General features: G+C 42.9%; 2 protein-coding genes across 7 annotated transcripts in view; one reads left to right on the top strand and one right to left on the bottom strand.

Annotated features, from left to right (window-relative positions):
- The window catches only part of LOC124218868 (leucine-rich repeat-containing protein 15-like), a 120,477-nt gene extending 116,938 nt beyond the window's left edge, over positions 1–3,539 (bottom strand). For 4 of the 5 annotated variants that reach the window (XR_006883212.2, XM_046625753.2, XM_046625751.2 and 1 more), the window contains exon 1: positions 3,075–3,539. The gene's annotated coding sequence lies outside the window, so the exon portion shown is untranslated. Of the gene's footprint in view, positions 1–2,051; positions 2,110–3,074 lie in introns of those variants that run through there. The other variant, XM_046625754.2, reaches the window with a different exon arrangement.
- The window catches only part of LOC124219980 (uncharacterized), a 116,429-nt gene extending 95,140 nt beyond the window's left edge, over positions 1–21,289 (top strand). For both annotated transcript variants that reach the window (XM_069136737.1, XM_069136738.1), the window contains 3 exons: positions 20,065–20,269; positions 20,364–20,558; positions 20,715–21,289. In XM_069136737.1, the coding sequence (XP_068992838.1) occupies positions 20,065–20,082 (18 nt within the window). In that variant the 3' untranslated portion in view covers positions 20,083–20,269; positions 20,364–20,558; positions 20,715–21,289. The remainder of the gene's footprint in view (positions 1–20,064; positions 20,270–20,363; positions 20,559–20,714) is intronic.
- The last annotated feature ends 805 nt before the right edge of the window (positions 21,290–22,094 follow it).

Below are 22,094 nucleotides of genomic sequence, written 5' to 3'. Positions count from 1 at the left end.
GAATCACGGTATTCTTTGGTAAAGCTTCAAACGAAAGCTTCTCGCCTATTATACGGCATAATAAATTCATCCGCCGTTCTCTAAATAGCAGCTCGAGGCAAGTATCTGTTTATGTATTTAAATTCCCCCCCGCCCCTTTGTTTCATTGAGTATTTTTGGCTCGAACGTCGTCACATTCGCATCATTTTCAATTTTCAGCGATTCAAAAATCATTCAGCCTAATCGACTTCAACCCGAAATAATAATTTGAACCCTTGAATCATTCGCATATTTAATTTAAGTTATTATTCCCCTCAAAAACTTTTATAAAACATATTTTAAACAATATACAATACCTAAACTTTTGTTCATCCGTATCAAAAGAGCTACACATCTACTCGGATTGTAAAAATTTTCCGCGTCTCCGATAAAGTTTTTATTCGCTTTGCTCACATATCGGTATAACAATATATATATATACGTACGGTGAAACAAGTGTAGGTATAACGTACCGGCACAATTGAACCGGGCTTCCAATCATCGATATTCTCTACGTTTCCAGTCATAGTATCTATGTAAAATGTACATAGTGCTGAACATACTGGAAGGAAAGCAAGGCAAAAAAAAAAGAAGAAATTAAAAAAAACCATTAAAAAAAAAAAAAAATCGAACCATGCGGCAACACAAAGACACGAGGCATTGTGCCCATATACAGGTTACGAAATTGAAACGAGTTCAATCGGTTTATTTTTTTATACCTCCATTTTTTTTCACATCTATCCTTTCGCATCTGTACGTACGTGTATGTTTTTTTTTTTTTTTTTTTTTTCTTGCCATTCGAATAAATGTCTATAATCGCGTTTCGTCCGTTAGGAATTTTTTCAACGATCAGTGCCAGTCAAAAAATTTTTCAACCAGACAGGCAGAAAGCAGGGATTTTAATTTCCGATTCGAACGCACGGTGTGACAATTTTTCATTCCACATTATCTTTGTCAATGTGCTTACAAACACACACACACACATATTTCCGCGCGTCGAAGCTCGTTAATCTTACATTTATGCAGTTATTTCCGCGGGTCGTCCCGATTTAACGCCCGAGTTTACTCGATCAAATTGCTATTTGCTTGACCAATCAGCTTCCGTGCTTACTGTTTGCCCTGTGTAAATGTGTTTGTAAAATATCCAATGTATTATTTATCCCCGCAGGTTTGTAGTGTCGAGTTAATTCTCTCTCCGCTCCATATTTTCTGCCCACAATGTTTTATCGCATGCGGTACAGCCCGTACAATACGATTGTCTAAAAATGACTGAAACTATTTTAACCGTTGAAAAGAAGAACGGAATATCCCGGTTAAAAAAAGAAAAAAAAATTAACAACGAATTGTTACCTTCCGGCTTTTGATCCGCAAGCTCGAAACTCCAGGCGGGCTGTCAATTTGTCAATTTCTGCTAAAACCTCGAGTTGTAACAGAACGGAGTAAACGTCATTCGATATTTGACGAACTCTGTTTTGCAAATAGGCGCTAGCATCATGCGAAAATTACATCTTCTCCCACGAGTTCGCCTTTAGCATTTACACCCCGCGTGATATTCGGCGATCGGAAAATCGTCGCTCGACAGATTTCCGTCAATTTCGCACGAATGTTTCCCCCGAATAACTTGCTGACGTTGCGGATTATTTGCGGATACATGATTTTCCGCGTCCATCTGCAATGCTGTCGTCTCTGGGCTTTCCCACAAGATTCTGTGTCCCTTTACACGCTTCCTCTTGTTCTTCTTCTCGTTCTTCTCTCACGTTTCACCGTTGAACGAGAGAGAAGACTGTGGTTTTATCATTGTCCAAACGCGGGGCTACCGGTGGAGATCGGTACAATGTGATCTCCGATAATAATCACCCGTCGGGAACACAATACCCTTAAGTGGCTTCTGTTGCCAGTCGAAGGAAGTTGCGTATCGTATCTGTATAGGTATGTATACGCCTTCGTCGACGCGGGAGAGAAAGCAAAATGATATGAAATCAATTGACAGGCCAATTAAAAATCCATCATACATCTCTCTAATTGTCTCTTACCTTTCCAGGCTTCTCGATCACGGTTCGGAAGTCAATTATCAGTGAAAAACACTGGCGGTAAATCGTTACTAATTCTTCTCACCGTCCGATTGTCAAATTCCTTATTTTCTGTTTGCGAATATCGTGGAATTGGACGAATTTTACGCTCACTAAGAACGTGGTGGAAACGTATAGATCGTTTTCTCCCTCGTTCTATAGGACCTAGTGCCAGTCCTCGTACTCTTATACACGTATAAATAAATATACGTTTGTTGTATAATTCAACCCGTTGAAGATACCGATCTCTGGGTGGAATAATTGAACGACAGCCGCATGCCGGCAGAAAACCATTTTCTGACTCACAATTGTATAACCCGGGACACGCGGATATTAAGGAAAATATTAGCAATGGAAATGAAATTTGATAAGCCTCGCCCAGCTTCACCCCCTTTTGGATAATAATTTTTTCAAAGTCCCCGCCGCTTTCTTTTTTCTATTATTTGCTCTACTTTTTTTTTCATCGTAAGTCTTACGAGACTCGAGCCTCTTTGTATAAAAACGAATAATGTAGTTCACACAACCGCGGTGAATTAATATCACTTCCTACATAGCTGCTTATTATACCGATGCGGGAACAAATGGACGTTTAATTTTGAAACGAGCCCCCGTGACAGTTTGCGTTGAAATTTTGTAATTTCGCGCTGGTCTTCCTCATCTTTGCAAAGCGCCTTAGCTATGCAAATTCTTCGCTGTCAGCATAGTTGTAAAACTATAATTTTCTTTCGAGGATGAAAAAGTATATTTATAATTAAATTCAAACAGGTCAAAGATGTGTGCTGGGAATAATTTTTAAGCAGTGATTTGTATTTCTATTTTTTTTTTTTTCTCAATTTTAAGTCGGGTGCTATAATCGGGTTAGAATAAATATCAGTATAACAGCTGTTTATGAAAAGTGTAAAAATAAAATGGCACGTATTTCATACCAAGGGAAACGTAATGAAACTACAGAGGTGAAATTTATCAACGTTTCATCCAGCTACTCACATCTTAATCGTAATGACAGCGACGTGATGATAATCCCAAATTACGTACGCATATATACATCGTGTAATACACATACATATGTATAAAAATACACAAATTAAATAAATCCAATGCGCAGCTGCTTCGGGGCTTCTTGGCGAACGAATCAAGGAAAATTAAAATTGCAAACACAGAACCGCGGTACGTCAGGCACTTGCGTAACTCTCGTGAGTTTTATAATGTGCACGTTATTATACATGCATGAATCACGTGTGCGTGCACACATTCATACTGTACACATGCATAAATATGTACAAAAGTACACACGTATGCATCTGTTAAAACACAACGCGGATAAATTTCTCTCACTGCACTGCGTTACGCGTATCATACATGTGGGTATGTATCGTTATTTATACATATATGTATGATTGTATCGTATATATACGATAGTCGTGGCGCTTTAACCCGCGATGCGAAACACGCGGCGGTCGCAAAGGGACTGGCGAGTAGCCGTCGCGACGTCGAACCACCGACCACCTCCGCCTTTCCGACGCCCCCACCGTTCCTCTTTTTCTATATCATGCTTCGCGGGTACCTGTTACATTTACTTCAATGCCCGAGATTCAAGTTCATCGTCCACGCGAGAGGTGTCGAAGTGTCGAAGAAATACTCACCGTTTGCATTTACGTCATTTCCAAGTTCTTATTAGAACTTTTCTTATTTTTTAGTTTTCTTTTATCGGTAGCGAAGGTGAGAATCGCTGGAAGACTCGTCTCGATTTCGGTCGAAGAACACATCGAGAGGATTGCTATTTTTTGTCTGGAAAGTTTAAAACGACTTTGGGGTATTGGACATTCATTAGAGAAGCGTCGGGTGCGAACAGATTCAGTGGAGATTTATCGAAAATCGTGAAGATTATAAGCAATTTTTGAAAGTTTAATTTACTGGGTCATATTTTCAGACCAAAGTTATAATGGTGGCTTGAAAAGTTCCACGCAATATCTCGATTTAAATTACTTGATTTTTTTCATAATCAAACTTCATGAGTAGTGTCGCGAAACGAGAACTCGAAAAACTTTAGTGCTGTCAAATTTTGGCACATTTGCAGATTTCAGTGCTCGCATTGTCGGAATTTGCAACTTGAATGATAATTAATCAGACTCGTAATATTTTTGGAACATTTACAATTGTCAACCCGCATGAAGCGCGGCTGTTTTTTGCGAACCCAACGAGATTCGAATCGATTCGATTGGTGCCAAAATAGCGATGAGCTGGACTTGCGTCATGCGTACGTGAAAGATACGCTGTACGAATGAGAATGCACGCACGTTTCACGCGTATAAATATGCATGTGTGGCGGAATTTGCGCACCAAGCAAGAAGTTTCAACGATGATTAGTAAATTGGAACGATAAAAGAAGTATCAGATACTCGACAGTCAAAATTAACCAATAAACGATGCTTTGCAAGTCGTTTAATACAACCTGCAGCATCAACGTTGATAATTAGCACGTTGCGTAATGGTTTAAAATAAGGTATATTGCGATGCACGATGTGACTTCATCTGGCTCATCGTCAGCCAGACCAGAAAGTCGAAATTAAATTTTCGTGTCGAAATCAACGAAAATATGATTAAAAAAATTCTCGCTTGAAATGGATTAATTTTTCGACAGTCTCGTGTCGAAATAATGTATTTTTTTTCCGAACGGCTCACGTAATTCTAAACAAAACTGCATTCATCGTCTAGCTCGTAATGTATAAAATGGTGCATCGTCAATCTCGGCTCGCATGTAATAAATCGGTGTAGTGCGAGTGAAATTAAGCAGAGAAAAATGGCGATCATTATTGCCAGCATTATTCTTTTGCCCTTCTACCTTCTTCGGTAGAAGTTTAATGTTCCATAATGCACTTCGTTTCGCTGCAGCGCTCTATGCTTTACAGGTAGGTACCTACATACCGATGAGTTTATGATGCGCTAAGTCAGAAGCGATTAGACGAGCCATAATGACGACTTGAGCTCATTAGGCAGAAATATCGTCCATAGTCTTTCGACCCGGGTTTATTGCCCTCTCGGCAAAATAGTCTGCGCAAATTACCGTCAACTCCGTTATCGCAGATGCATGCAGGGCATTGCCAGGCCAGCGCCCCTATATCTCCTCCTTACAAAGTTTAATGTCGAGTATGACCCGCTACGCATCAAGGAAATTGCTGCGTTCTTTCTGACTGGATTCCTCTCAATTTATACCAAGAAGGTTAATTTTTCAGAGCATTTGCTGCTGCTCAAATCGGGATGATGAATTTTACTCATAATAGCTTCAGGTTCAAGGATAATGTTATGGTTCACGGTGAAAGAATTTTATCAGGAAACTGTACGCGGTACGTGTAGTTTTCCATCGTACATATTAGCGTAGCGGTGGTTTCTGATAAAAAGAAAATCTGAAAAAATGCAAAGGAGAACATCGCCTTTTTATTTTCACCAACGTTCGGGCAGAGCCATTCGCTTCATTTCGATGGTTTCCCATTTTGGGTAGACGAAAATTCTCCAGAGCTTATCGAAATTGAAAGAAAGACAAGAAACGTAAGCCCAACCGCTGAATTCACAGCGGTATCAGGAGATCCAGCGAGTGAATCATTTATTATCATTCGCAAAAAATGTAAGGCTATAGGAAAAAGTGAATGAGGCTGGAGAAGATGAAGATGCGAGATATAGGCGAGCAGACGCTCGACTAGCCACGTTTTATACGTGTGTACCTGGACCTCTACATCAGGTAAAACACATGTACAGGTAAAACGATGCGAGAAACGGTGAACGGTTCACGCAGACAGACGTCAACTCGAATCATCCGTTTCCTGGATCGCGTTACATCGCCGGGGAATTTTAATCAGTGTCAAACATGACTGTATCTGACTGCCACTTTTTTTTTTTAATTCATTTTTCTCCTTCTCTTAGATCTTCATACCTCACAGAGTAATTGCCAATTCGCTGCAGTGCAGGGACGGTTAAACGCTCGTTCCGAACATCGCTGCTCGGATATTGAGAGATGTGTACGAATTTACCGAGGCTGTTGAGCTAGTTGGATGATCACAAAGACGACTGACTTATTGGCCTCTTGTCCGCCGAGGGGGAAGATGATTCGAGACAATTGCTAAATGGCTCGCTGAACGACGAACAAACGGCTTCTCCTTCTTCTTCTTGCTTTGTTCTTCCTTTTTTCACGCTACATATGCACATCTGCGTTACCGCTGCAAAGAAAGCTTGACACAATATTTTCCGGATATTCATATCGCGTTGAGAAATTTGAAAAGGTACATCAATGGATTCTAGGATATTGTTCAGAAATTAGACGTAAGTGATAGTATTTCAGATGTGAATTATATTTGGGAAACAAATATTAGCTCGGAATGGATTTAACATAGCAAATTGTGAAAATTCAGTCAGGTGCGGATTTGATTGAAGACCAACCTTCAAGTATTTTTGAAATGGGTCAGCGGCAAAGAGTTTGAGTGTAAGTCAGATGTCGGTAGGTATCGGTAGTAGGAATCTAGCAAAGGGTTTGAGTCTAAGTCAGATGTCGGTAAGTGTCGGTGGTAGAGTAATCTGCATCCAGAAATCTTCTTGTATAGCTACTACTAGATTTATGCGATTAAAATACACGTTTTGATCCATAGTGCAGACCGATTTATTTTTCTTAGAACGGAACCAAAAATACTGTATTTTTATTCCATTTTTATCCTTGACGATGAGCCGTCAAATCGATCGCCTATATATATTCCCGTGTCACCAGCCTTGATTCTCCCTCGTTTTTTGAACTCTGCAGACCGAGACCCTTCATCAATAATATTCGTAAGGTGCTACGTTTGTGCGGATTCTGGGCTTTTGCAGTCCTCTTTCGAGGGCTGGTTAACACAGTCTAACCATAAAATAAGCCGGCAGAAGAAGAAGGGGGAAAAAAGGGGATGCAGGGGAGCTGATAAGTGACGGGGGGATAAGGTGGAGATCGAGCGGCAAAGAGGGAAATGGAAGAAACGCTGAATTCGTGGTACAAGAATGCGAACAAATTAGAGGTTTCAGCTGTCAAATCGGTAACCTCGAGATATAAATCACCGTGACAATACTCCGACCCTAGTGTCTACGACCCTAAACACTCTCGCCCTCTTTCTCTCTCTTACTTTTTCTCTCTCTCCTTTTCTCTTACCCTAAGCGTCACCCTCGAAATCCAGGGCCAAACCCTGATCGTGTCCTGTCACACTTCTGCGGCAAGTTTCTCCAGGGGTTGAACCTACCTCACCGTACAAACTCCTCCCTCTTTCGCACAATCTCTCGTCATTTTGCACCTTCGTTCGCTCGAAGTTAGGTCAACGTTTCCAGCTCCACGTTACTCAATCTTCAATCATTTCTACGCTCAATTTGACGTGGTTCAAAATTTTCATCACGTATCTCACATATTTATAGGCTCAGGAAAAAATTTCGATTTTATTCAAAGGTTTCTTCATAAATTTGCTTTCATTTAAAGTCCCGAATTATTCACAGAAACTTGTTACCACTCGTAGCAATTTTCAGGCTTACTTTTCGCGCGGTAGAGAATCACGCGTGAAGAACTTTTTTTAAATTTCATTTCTGTCTGGACCTGGATACAAAAGGGACTGGAATTAATATATACTTGAACTTTGAATTAAAAGCGATGTAGGCACTGCAATCTTACAGCTCCCAGTATTTCCAATACCTAAGCGAAAGAGAAAAAAGGACGTAGACGGAAAAAATCGACATACGTTTGCACACTCCTTACGGACTGAATTGTAAGAGAAATTACTTTTCGTGAGTTTAGCTCAGGTACTTTGATATACGTGTGTAGGTACTTATTATAGAATACCGCGGGAGAAAAGAGAGCCAAAAAATTCTACCCGCCACCAAATACTCTTAATTCGTTCTTGCGGTGAGTGTATACACACACATCTTTCATCTCTGTTACCTCGGTTCCTATACTCATTAATATCTTGCCAAAGAATACCTCTCACAACAAACCCTCTCTTCTCGCGTCTTAATTATCCTCTCGAGCCACCTGCTGCACTGATTAGGTAAAACTAAAATTTTCTAGGCAAAAGAATTCGTTCCGTGTTGAATCAATATTATTGTTCAATGAACGTTTTAATCTTTCACGAAAGTGAATACAGAACAAGGATTTACCGTCGGTTTGCATTTTCGTCGGAATGCCGTTTATCAAGATTTGTAAAATCGAACGAAAATTAATAGAGTGTGGTCGATATCGCAGATATATTAAAACTTGTGGATAAATACTAACGCGACTTGCGTCACATCGCCGCGACCTAGATTTCAATCAATGCTTAAACATACGGCGGTGTGTTTTTCCAGGGTAGGTACGCTCATATCTGTGGGGAAGGGGACGAAATTTATTCGGGCCAGTTGACTGGTACTCACGATTTTAATGGTGTCATTAAAAGATCCGACAAGTCACGCGGCATGTTTTGGCGTAATGAACACGTCCGAGACTCGGTTCGAGCTCAACCGAGAGCTAGACTCGAAGGCGAGGAGAGGGCAAAGCAGACGCGGATGATCCTCGGGCCTCGGAGCTTCGGGGTATACCCAAAGGGCATGATCCGCCCCTGCCTTCGCCATAATTCATGCCTTGGATGAATAACGATTTATTGCGTAAGTGGACTCGGTGCGTAGCTCCTCCCACGCTCCGTGTATCCACGATGTGAAATATACGTATCGACTTGTGGATGTATCAGTTTTTGAAATTGAAGGAAAAACAAGAGCCGACCAATTGAACATTTCTAATCAAAGGAGCAGGTGAAAAACAAAATTATTGCAAGCCAAACGCTTATAGTCGAGTATAAAGCATAAAGCACGGCGATTGTTGGTAACGGTTGGATGTAATGGAACGATTTGTTACCGAACTAATAGCCGCAATTGAAACCAGCCCTCCTTTTTAGTCTTTTTACTTAGAAATTTTACCTTTTTGGATTTTATTTAATCCACGGAAAGGCTGCGGGATATTTACGGTGCTTGATTAATTCACTACACGTAGAATATAATAAACGGGGTAGCTGAGCTTCGATAATTAAAAAACGTTTCTTCAAAACAATGACCGTTATTGCCTAGGGACTATATCAATCATGATGATAATAATGACGACAGTAATTACTGCGTTGTTGCGCATATTTTAACCCCCCTGAAATATATTTGGAAAATGAAATTAACGAAGGTGTACGATGTTAAGGATGAAAAGACACCGGGTTCTTTGTGAACGGATTATTATCCTCAATTTCCTTCATAAAACTTTGGCGAACCTTACATCCGACGTATCCATATACCTACTTTTACGGCAAGATAAAACTTTCATCTCACCCTCTCGATCATCCGCGATAATAAAACAAAATTCTGACAACGTGGCAGAGCGAATATCTTATATAATATTCCGTAGAGTCGAACGAGCTTACGTACGCGTATACATCACAGCTGCAGCACTGACAATCACGTGATTAATGCTCATCGCTGGGGTATCATTTTTTCCACCGTCAATCAGGCGGCAGGTGAGCAATTTGAGAATGTCTTTCCTTCGATGCACGCTAAGCGGTACAAGATAGAAATTTGCAAAAATTCAGACGCTGCTGTTGAAAGTTGATGAAAATTTCTTTTCCCGGAGTAAAAATGTCAAGTTTCAAGACGGCTAATTACCCACAAAATCCAGGCTTGCTTGTGTGTAGCTAAAACTATACTCCGAATTTTCAAATTTCTCAGCAGTTAGCCAGACATCGTGCGACTGTTTCCGGATTCCTAGAAAAATATCGCGTGTCTGATAGCCGTAATGCCGTGATTTAAGCGCCGTTTTACAATCTCTTGCTGTTGAAGATATGGTCAGAAACGTTGAAATGGAATAACAGTTTAATTAAGAGCAAAAGGTCGTACGTGCTGATAAATACGACCTTTTGGTCCCGATGAAAATTGAAAACATAATCTACCGCGGTAATTGCATAAGGGCGTAATTACCAAAAATTATTATCGTTATTCCTTTCATTCTGATGATCGACGATTTGGATAATCGGCGTTCAGAAAATTGATAACCTCACTGCATATCTTTGTTAGTTTTAATTTTTTATCCGTATTACTAATCTGGAAAGCGTTTACAGACAAGAAGTTAACTGTCACGACCTTTTGTTTTTATCTTCGTGAATTTTTTTCAAACCAATTTCCCAACGATTCTACACCCAAATTCCGAAACACGTGTTTCTGGTACGTCGTGTATACCGCGTGTAAAAATCCACCACTGGATCTGGTTCGACAATAAAGCCCGTCGTCTCGGTTGGGGAGAGAGCCTTCTAAAGTCGGCTTGATTCCACCGGGGTGCATTTGACACTTTGATCCGCAGTTAGATGGCTGGCTACAGGATCCCTCCTTCCTACCCTCGGAAACCTACAGATGCGGGGGGAGCGATACCGCTAATGTTACCCTCGGCTGTACGTATCCACCGCCACGGTATGCGTGAATACAACGCTTCATTCAAGGCCGAAGCGTAGCAAGAACAAGAAACAGACGGCTGTTGGTCCACCGGTGTCACGAATCGGTCTGCTTCCGTGGGATCGGAATGACCCGAGTCGAGCACTCCGAAAGAATTTCTCTTTCGCTCTGAGAACCTTTGACCTTGAGCCGAAGAACTCGTCCTATCCTAAATTTCGTTTATTGTGACTTGATCAGGCTCTAGAGATCCTCACGGCTTTTGCTCCGCGGCTCTAACAGAGTGTCGATCATGGACGAAGCTCGGGTTTGTAGACATGCATGTAGGTGGTAGGTGGATAGGCTGTCACAGTGTCTGAACGCGTTTCATTCCTAACGATGTCTCTGCCTCCCGGTTCCCCTCCGTGTCCTCTGACTCGGCCCTGATCCTCCACTCCTCTTCGTTCACTCTACGACATTTCCTACGAGCAGAGAGGTTGAATGTACCGCTTCTAGATCAACGCTCTCAGGTCAAATCAGACTGGAAGCTGTTCGCGCGTTATACTCGTTTCACGGCTGCTGGAACGAACGGTGAATGAAGAGTTTCGAGCTTAAGCTGTGTTTCGGTTTTCTCTCTTTCTAATTATGTCTCGCGGTTCGTGTGCGTGCACATCGGGATTTTGTAGTCTTCCTCTTTTTCTTCCTCCTTCTCTTCGTTCCATTCCAAGTTATCTTATTATGCGGCGTTAAAAGGTATCCGGTGTATCGGAACTTGCGGGCACGCGTGTGTGTTTGTGGATGGCCGAGGATCCGGGGCTGTTGAGCGTTTGAAAAACATTAAACTTTAACACGACGGCCAATTTATTATTCTTTATATTCTCGCGTCTACGCGGGTCTGGTGATATGGGCGCGGTGCTGCACCGGAGAACCTAATGCCGTTTATATCTATCTTCCTGTAGCGCGGTTGACGGGTCGTGCTTTATTACATCCGGCTACTCAACTATACGAAACGGCTAACAAAGCAGGTAAATCCCACGGCCAAGGTACAAGCGTACAAGGCCTCAAGTAAACCGGGGAACATTTGCCTCCGGAGCTGAAATCAGCGATGCCCTCAACTTCCGATTCTCTTTAACCCCTCGCGCATCTGGTTCTACATACTCATCGGTTCATTCGACAGTTCAGGCTCTCCCTTGATTCGTGAATTTCACTCCAACTTGAAGAATCTAATCATCGGCAAGCGGTTTCACCGGACTCACAAGGAAGGCATCCCAGGTCGATCTTTCCAATTTGATTGCTTTTGCGTTATGTCTTAGTAGCCCAAGAACTAAGCGACGTGTATTTTTTCTCTCTTATGTGCCATTAAACACTTTAAGAGGGTGAAACCATCATCCAAAGTAAGGCATGTCAAGGGGCGATTTGGCGATTTCACTCACATGAACATAATATTTTTTAATCAATCCAACTGGAAAAGTTTTCTCATAACGGTCAATGAGATATGTAATTTTTTCAATAAAAAAAAAAATAAATAAATAAACTACCAAGTCACCCATTCACATGCCAATAATAGAATTAAAAAAATACGTTTCGTTTAATTTTCAGTCTACAATAACATATTCTAAAAGAAATCAAATCGGTGAGATCGACCTGGGATACCTTCCTTGTCAGTGCTCATCTTCTCCAAGCACGTAATTTTACTCCTACACTACCTTCCTTCGGCTTTACAGTGGTCGTATGAATAACTTTCGCGCCCAGCTCTGTACGTGCATCGGCGTTTGTCCGTGTTGGGTGTACACGGGGGAGGGATGTATTCTATGAGCATTAAACGTCGTTCCCTGCACCTGCGGTTCACCGTAACGGGTCTTGTGAATTAACGGGCCTTTGCACAATACTGCCGAGCTCTTGGACCGGATAACGTAGAGTCTGATCTTCGGGGTAGCGAAACTACGAGCTGGTCTCTGGATACCGGAAACCAGGAAGCCATCGTCTCGGCTGTCCGGATCGAAGGGTAATTATCTCGGAGAACCGACGACGCGTTTTCTTTAAAGGCACATTTTTATCCGCGACAACTGAATTCCGAACCAGAGATATGACGCACGAGCTTCTTTTGTCCTTCCAAAAATACTGCACTCGACTTGTTTCTCGCAGCCAAGTTTAGACCCGAGACCCCGAGTTATGGATGGGGGTGTGTGCTTGCATGCCTCGAGCAACTCCTGTGCATGCTCTCATGTAAATTGCATGTGGCAATTCTCTGATCCCTACGCCCACATCTCGGCGAGTTCTCATTCTCTCCTGAACTCTCTGCCTACTTTGCAGCGCGTCGGCTCTCGGTTTACGTATAACGCTGCCAGTCATGTTTAGCGAGAAACGGGCGTGCCATTCGAGTGGGGTGCAAGCTTTTATATTTATAACAACATGGAGCTGCCTCAGCGATGTGGCGAGAAAGAAGAACTCCAACCGACGGTTTCATTTCGCTGCAAGCTCGCTCGCTTCGACTCGCCGCCTCGCCAAAGCGACTGATCGATGCCACTTCTTCCCGCATGCCATCGGAACCTGAAGGTAACGGTGAATTGCATCAATGTCCTCCGAGGTATTACCTGCGTTCGTGGACGGAGGCAAAAACTCGCTCGGCGGCAACGAGCCAGCGAAGATAAATTGAGATTTTCAAACCTTTCTTCCCCATGCAGGCTCTGACTCGGTGACACGGACACTGAGGCGGCTTCCGCAGTCCGCTGTTCAGATATTTTTTCCCGTTCTTTGTGACCCTTTCGAGCAGCCCGTGACCACTCTGGCTTAACGAAGAAATTACGACTCTTTCTCGACGCTTTGTTCTTTGAGATCGCCCGCGCCTCGTGTACGTCGCGTCGTTGTGCAGACGGAAGACCTTTGTTTTCATCCCTGTAGAACAAGTGCAGCCGGGTAAGTGGGGTGAAGTGAAGAGTCGAGCCAGTCAATCCTTTTCTCGGGGGTGTTTAGCCTCGGTGCCCCTCTTTCTCATCCCACGAGTAGGTACCGGTGCGTGTCCACTTACCCCGAATGATTTCACTCGCTCGCTCCTTTGCTCGTTCGCTTGCTGATGCCACCGGGTGAAACTAAAGGGTGAAGGGTGACGGGTGGAGGGTAGCGGGCACGGAGGGCTTGAGCTTCCAGCCTAGAGGATGAAGGGCTCAGTTCTGTGGGGAGTACCGACGAGGGCACGAGCTGGTCCCTCGCTGGCCCTGCGATAAGGGTTATCAGGGCTCGAGGGCACTTCGCGAAGTGACTAGAGCCACTGCTCCGAGAACTGCCGCTGTGCCGAGTAGAAAGGGATTCGAGCTTGGCGCCGTACGATCAAGTCGTGAATCGGGTAGGTAGAAAAAAGATCTATGGAAAACACGACTTTCGTATCGGGGTTTGATACTGTAAGATCAATCGTGATTCTGCCAACATCGAGCTCGATTGTAGAAAGTCTGTTGAAAATCATTTCAGGGAGTGAAAATCATCGCGTTCTCGTAACAGGAATTCACCGAGCGAGCTCAAAGCTTTCATTAAGCACGCGGATGCGGAGATTCGAGGTACAGAGTTACCCTCTTCTGAAGTGTGGTTAGAGCTACTCTTCCCGCTGCAGTTGAGAGATGCGAGCACGAAGGCACGGGCATGCATGTACGTGCGGGCGGATACGACGTGTATACGCCCGCTCTTCGAAGAAGGAAGGAACACGAGATCTCGAGTGGAGGGAACCTGGTGAATAAAAGCGGCGGAGAGGAGAGGAGAGGAGAGGAGCGGAGTGGAGAGACGGGAAAGGGGAGGAGAAGGAGCTTGCTCGAGTGTGCTAATACACGGGGATCAAACGGGGTGCAGGCCTGACTTGGATGCATTAACAAACAGGGGAGTCGCCGGACAATTAGTCACTGCCTGACCCGTTCTAATTCCTTATTGATTGACAGAACCGCCGTCGCCTCGATCCTCAAGGCTTTCCGAACGTCGCGTTATGCCCACCGGGCGTAATCAGTCTGCGGATCCAATCGGATCGCAGCTCTTAATCATGCCGGACTGATATCTGGCATCAGTCGCACCTAGCTGGAGATTGTATGTTTCAATTTTTCATATTCATCGATTTCACACTCCCAACCTCCTTTTGTCTCTCTTCGTCAAGTATAACCTACCTTTCTGTCATTGCAAAGATGACCGATCATTCGTGCACGGGTCGGTTTTCGACATCCCTGTCTTCTCGTTGATCAAGGTGGCCACTGTGGACGGAGATACGAAAAAATAAAAATAAAAGATCGGTAGAGACACGAAGACTATTTCTTTCAGGATTTGAACCCGACCCTTAATGGCTCTGGCAAAAACCTCAAAAGTTCCAGCTGAAACCACAAGCCCGTAATTACCAGCTCCCTGCTCGGTGTGTACATTTCATTTGGCTTTTTATCCTGACTTTATACAGCAGCGTCGGTTCATTTTTTATTTCACGAATTTGTCGAGAACCTTGAAGACGGGTTGTATTACACTATCTCACGGAGAACGATGCAGCCCGAAGGTTTCTCCTCTTCCCCGTCGATAATTACTATGTTTGAGAGGAAAAGTCTGCGGCCGTTTAAAAACCGTACCATTCATATTCCCGATGCCATCGCCCCAAGGGGTGATAAAAAAGTCACCTTGGCTTTCCGTCACTCCGGTTGGGTCTTAAAACCTCCTAATGCCTTCAGCCCGAGTCGCTGCGGGCTCCTCGTTATAAGTTTATGTGTTTTAGTCGAACTCGAGGAATTAGTGCAGCTGCAAGTTCAAGGTAAATATTGATCCAACGTGCGGGTGCTAGTTGGGAGAACACTGTAACCGCGAACCCGGAAGTCTTTAACGTGTTTAATTGTCACCGGCTAACTGGGTCAAGAGTCGTGCACGGTCTGTAAACCCGATAAGTTGGTCCATCAACTACTCCGCAATTACCACACGCGTGGCGCCACGGCGTCGAGGATTGTCATCATCCCTCATAGATTCACTTTCGGGTGTATACATCCTGCAGTCATGCCGAGGGCCTCCGACTACAATCGATGCGATTTACTGAAACGATGTTAGTTTATGTTTAAGTTAATTCCTTACGGACCTCGCGAATAAGCCGAAATTAGCTTCACGTACAATAGTTACAAGGTATCCCGTTTAGTGGATGTAGGCTTTCGATTGAGCGCGGGTTCGCATCGAGTCTTTTGTTTGGAAAATCTCATTCTCTCGAACCTTCGTTTCTCTCCCGCCGAATTTATACCCACCACTAAGACGTACCTTGTACGTTTGAGGATAAGCAGTAGTCTACGAAGTAATGAAATACATTCGTATTCCCGTGTGCTGGAGAGTAACGGGCAAAGGCAGGATCAGCCGAGATACACAGAGGCCGCTCTCAAAAGGGTCGAAATATTCAGCTTTATGTCAATTCCGACGAACAGCGGAGCTCCGGGTTGCACACGGAAAACCAAGGCAATTCTTTCCGCCTTTATAAACCTCCGTCACACTCCTCAAGAAGGAATGCAATCACGCTAACGAGTGCGCTACTCCATTCTCAACGCTGAGGCATCGTGCGAGTGGGTGTATCGTAGCTTCGGAACGATGGCTTTGATAAGTATGTCGCTTTGTGTTCTGTCTCTCTTTTCCCTTTCTGCGAGTTTTTCGATTCCTCTGTTTTGCTACCGAGTTTTGGTTAAGCGAGGCGGAAATTAACAGTGGGCTTATCTTGGGCGCTGCTGAGTAAGGGTACCTCCTAAAGACCTCTTACTGCTAATTGAGTAGAAATTAAGTGATTATACTCACAGTTGTTTACTCGCTCAGCTTGGGCTACACGGACAATTTGATTTCTCTCTTCTCTTCCTTACAGCGCGTAGATTTATTCGCCGGCAATTTTGCTAACGTCTCCATCACGCGCCCACGGCTCACCGCTTGAGCTTGATTAGGTAGTTTTGGACAGGCCTGAGATCCTGCTGACTCAGTGGATCGGAGCGCTTCCTTCCTCTCAGCAATCAATTTCAACGATCTGTCTAATTCGTGAACGGTCCTCTGCGGTTTATGGATCTTTTATGCGCCCATAAGCTCCTAAGATCCGTAAACCCCATTCGGCCCCTATTCCCTGCAGCCTCGAGTCAACCCCCTTCACACTGCGGACAACCGAGAAACCCATGGTTGTCACGAGTTGTAAAACTAATGTAATTACAGGACAGCGCTTAGGAACAGCAGGATCGAACATTCATGTGAACTGTCATTTCTACTTATTGTTCAAAGGTCTGTTTTTTGGCAAGGTCTATCAGTTCCTTGGTCTCGGTGATTCTAGTCACGACATTGCAGACATACGTGGAACCACATACGTACACGTTATGCGGGATAAACGTTTCATCCAATTCTCGGAGTTGCCTTAGGCTGCAGGGTTCGATTTACCAATTCTGCCGTTATTACTCTGTGTGCATAGTTCACTGTGACTACCAACGGATCTACGACGTGTCCAACAAAGCTGTTGGATACCAATATATAAAGCGCAACCATTTCACGCTTTGTTCTATCAACGTTGCAATCGAAACGTGCGTAATTTGCGAGTGGAAAAACATGTGCTTTATCGATATGATCCGTCGACAGAATTTCCATCCTGAGAAAATCGTTTTTCAAACCCTCAGTTATACCAGTGCGTAGTCGAGTCGAAATGGACTCGTGAATCATCAGACGGCGTAGTTGTTTAATTATGTTAGACTTGTGAGTTTCAAGTGTCCTCGGAGAAGCATTCTTGAGTGTCTGTCCCTTCAGCTCGTGGGTTTTGCGGGTGTGTATAAACTTTGGTAGGCGTGAAGTGCTTTAAAATTCAAGTATACGACACGTAAAACCGGCATTAGCTCAACCGTAGTCATCACTTCTATGGCCTTGAATTTTTTATCCGATACATTTGTAATCCGGCCGTTACGCGTAAACAAAATTTCCCGACGGAATACGCTATCGCTTTTTTCTGATCTCGATCGCGTTACACGTGTTTTATCATCATTCGGATAGATTGTCATCACCTTATGCAAAATATGTTTCCTATTACTACACCTGATATTCGTCACCCACCGTCCCATGACAATGATGCGTGCTTCTCGCCCAGCCTGTAGGAGTGCACTTCGGGTTGAAAAAACAACATCATAGTCAGCGAAAACTGATAAACAAGGTACTCGACAACACCGGCACTGACAATAGTACAATGTGAAGTTATCTCCGCTTTACTACATGCATAGGGCGGTTACATAAGACGAGTAGTATCTCAGCTTCCTGGGGAAGACAACGAGCCTGTGACGTCAGAGTTGAGAATTATGCAACGAATGGGGTACGGAAATAATTTTCTTATTTAGTCTACAATTGGTTCGCGTTATGAGCTGTTCGTGTTACCAAATTTTCAGGGATTTTCCAGTACCAAAAACTTTGGGTGACATGGGTAAAACTATACATATATAGACTTGTTATTTGAAGTTTCGAGCTCAACGTTGCAGAGCTGGCGTTAGGCATAACGAGCAGCGTTATAACGTGAGAGAGAAGTGTACGGTATGAGTTGCTTTTCGTCTTTGATGTGAATAATTGATGGTGCGAAAACGTGCATGCCGAGTAAGCCTGCTACGAGGAAAATGCGACGAAGCAGATGAAATTGAAAGCACGTGGTATGTGCTGATGGTGAATCCTCGAAAGCTGGGCAGACTCCGCCTCTTTTCTGCCGAAGAGACACTCGTTAGATGCGAAGTAATATCGACTCTCTGAGAGACCCTATTAACAAACAAAGCCATTTTCCTGGCGACCGAGTGCAAATTGATGGAAAGTGCCTCTCCGCGTTCGCCTTTAGAATTCAATTGGCAATCTTGTTCGTTTGGCTTTTTCACCCCACCTTCTATCCTTTCATACCGTTTACCGTTTTTCCACCGCGTCATATTTATTTCCGTCGGCTGTCTCTTTTCCTTTTTTTCCCTACTTCCTCCGTCACCTTCGATTCGCCGTTTTATTCCGCATCCTGCGCACGTTTAATCTATGCACCCTTATTCTTAACCAGCGTTATCGCGATGCGATGAAACTTAGAATTAACGTAATGATCGAGTAGCTCGCGCAATTTCCGGGCGAAGGAGAATTTAATAAAATTACTTACCACAGCAAATTCAACGGGTAAATTACGGGGATATATAGCTAATGAAATAATAAAACTCGACACTTTTCAAACTACTATCATATAGTATGTACCCACCTACATCTCCGAATTTCTTAAACTTTTTGACGTACGTAACACATGCATGTATATTCACTATACCGAAAATTACTTAATCTTGCTCAGAGAATTGCATGGATTATTTTCGCGGATGCACAGATTGTATCGTGCGTATAGTACCAGGCTGCACTTTGCGCCTGCGACCCATGGTAATTATGCCCTCTCTTCCCAATCTCGAAGCGGCAATCTCCATTCATAAACCCGATATGAAAGTCAGAGTACCTCTACTTACTGTCGTATGCTACATTTACTCAGGTCTATAACTACGCACGTGTATTCACGTCGGTGATATAATAACCCACGTTTGTGTACCCTTAGCGATTGTAGTAAGAGGGACGTAAATGATAATGTCGGCCACATCGACTCCCCTAATTCGAAATTCAAAATCGGTGCAGCGAAAGGAATGGCGGTAATAATCTTTCTATTTAGATGGTACACCGACTTTTATACCTATGATTCGGAGCTTTTATGGTGTTTTCAGAGCCTTGAGTCGGAGATACGCCGAGAATTTTCTTTGCCAAAGTCAGCTACATCCTGCAGTCTCCTTGGCCTCCTGATCGACAGTCGACTCGTCGTTTTAAAAGTTTTCGAGTACTTATCACATTAGCCGTAACTTTACATAACTTCAATTTACGACGGCTAAATCGACGCTGGAAATAAATTGTGTAGAGAATGTGCTGTAGCCGGTCTGTAAGTGCAATGTTGTACGGCCGAATCGACTCACTCCCGACTCCTCGTCTCCTCGTCTCTTCACCCCTTTCCCCGTTCTCCTTTCTGTCGCATGTATAATTCATACGATTCAAGTTAATGTAACCTCGCTGTTTCACTCTGCATAAGATTGGATAAGAGGGGGGTGGGGGATTTTGAGGATATATATACATTATTATGTATGAGTGAAAACGTAACGTACCACAAGACAAAATTAATCATAAGGAATACGATCTACCACAGTGATTACCGTTGCAAATTTGACATGGGTTTTAGATCCTCAATCCGAAAAGAATAGTAAAATTAAGAGCTCTTTTTATCCTCTCCTGATTTTTTCGTTTCGGTTCACAACTCTTTTCACAGCTGTGTCGCAACACAGGAAAATTGATTTTCATTACTTTTAGATCGAGGGCTAACAGTTAACAATCACAGTGAAAGATCTGAGACTGCATTTGGTTTACATACGTTTGAAGATCGAAATAGGATTGAAGCTGGCTTAACCTGAGGAAAATGATCAAACGCACACAGTCTTATTGTCATGAAAATCTTTATATGTTTTGGTAATGTGAAGGAATTTCTTAGGTACAATTAGAATAAGCTGATGATTTTTCTTTTCAGAGTGGACAAGAGGCTTGACTTCTGATACTAAGTCCGAGAACTTTGAAGAGAAACTTCAAGGAGCCACATAACTTGACCTCATCCGAGGTGATACACGGATAGTCTGGAAATTGTAAAAGATTCAAGGAATGCGTTGGTGCCCAATTACACAGAGACAGACTGCGTACGTCAGCATGAGCGAGGATACATCGTGTACTATACCAAAGTGATTGGACTTTCCTATGCTGGTTAACCAAAACAAAACTGTAGTTCAACCATACTATAAAGCAATACGATGATACATGCATTTTAAATTTCAGATTTCTGAAACGACCCACACACTTGGATGAATTTTTCCAACAAAGATGAATCTGCCTTGTCCAAATATGACTTGCATGAAACTGGAGTGAAAAATGTACACCATCAGTAATGTCTCGTGTGCAGAAGTTCTCGATACTGAGGCTTCAGAATTTGGGTGGAATTTCAGAACTACTGAAAGGATTGCAGGGGTTAATGTGAGTATTAGCAGATAATGTGGTATTGACAACTATTTTCGTATTCCTGAATGTCCGATTACTCTCAGAAGAGTCGTACAGTCCGATTCTGAGAGAACAAGTTGTTGGGTTCAAAAATCATAAGAAAGCAAGGCTAACCCCTTTGGATTTTTTCAGTTTATTTTTGGCAAATTTTGATGAGTGCTGAGTTTGATTCATTCGAACACAAAGTCGACATCATTTCGCCAGAGGAATCCGTGGCGCATGGTCTTGATATGCTGCAAACAACGAAACGAAAACTATCGCCGGAAGACGAGAAAATTGAACCAGGTTTTAAGAGAGATGGAAAAAGAAAATCACAGCTCCATAGCAACAACGTTCCAGTTTAGGTTCATTATCATTTTATTTAATATGCTATAATTCTAAGACAAGTGTTCAAGTATCAGTGTATAGTACTCTGACAGTAGCTTATTAGACTGTTAAATGAGAATAGATGTGAAAAGATAATGAAGAATCACGTACAAAATCTGACAACTGTGAATAGAAAAAAAAATGCAATTTACATTATACTGTGGACAATCAATGAATGTTGAATATAATGGTTATTGCTAATCTTTGTAAGCACAATTTGACTTGCGGTCAGCAATCAGGTGCAAAACACCTCTGCAGATTACAATGTATGTGTATGGTATTGTATCATGAGTAATCAATGTACCTGATATTGAACAATAAAATGAATTAATTTTCACGTATTCCTTCGGCTGTTGGCTCATATATGTTAAGATTATCATTTGGAAATTCCTGGTGATAGAATAAGACGACGAAGAGGAAACTTCGGTAGGATGTGAGGCAATGGCTTCTGGCAACAAAGTCTTCGGATTTTTGAATCAGAGATTTCGTAAATATGTTACGGTACTGGTATCAATTTCATAAACAATGTGGGTACGTGATTTTGCTGAAAAAAATTAATAAACTCCGTGCAGTCCGAATACGCTACGATCAAGGGGTCAGGAGTTACAGCCCAAAAAACGATACACATTCTTCGTAACTGTTCTGCTGTTGGTCCAACGCTCTTTCCGCTGCGTTTTCTGAGTTCCTGAGGGTCCAATCGGTCGAAAAAGGGTCATACAAATCGATTCTAAAACAAAAAATTTTCGGTCAAAAAAAAAGGAAGGTTAACCCCTTTGTATTTTTGGCGAAAATTTTCGCAATTTTCAAAAGTGCTGGAATAAATTCTTTCTGGTACTATTCCGACGTGATTTTGCGAGAGAAATCGATTGGGCGCAGTTCCAATAGGCAGCGATCAACAGATCAAAAGTTACAGCCAAAAAACGAGAACCTGTGATTTCGACATTTTTCAGCAGGTGCTTTTTCCTTCGTAATTCCTCTCCTGTTGGTCCCACGCTCTTTTCGCTGCATTTTCTGAGTTCCTGAGGGTCCAATCAGTCGAAAAAGGGTCATACAAATCGATTCTAAGACGAAAAATTTTTCGGTCAAAAAAAAAGGAAGGTTAACCCCTTTGTATTTTTGGCGAAAATTTTCGCGATTTTGAAAAGT

Source organism: Neodiprion pinetum, chromosome 5, assembly GCF_021155775.2.
Source record: "Neodiprion pinetum isolate iyNeoPine1 chromosome 5, iyNeoPine1.2, whole genome shotgun sequence".
NCBI classification, from domain to species: domain Eukaryota; kingdom Metazoa; phylum Arthropoda; class Insecta; order Hymenoptera; family Diprionidae; genus Neodiprion; species Neodiprion pinetum.
Note: the sequence above shows the minus strand (reverse complement) of the source record. Positions and strands in the feature narration are given on the sequence as shown.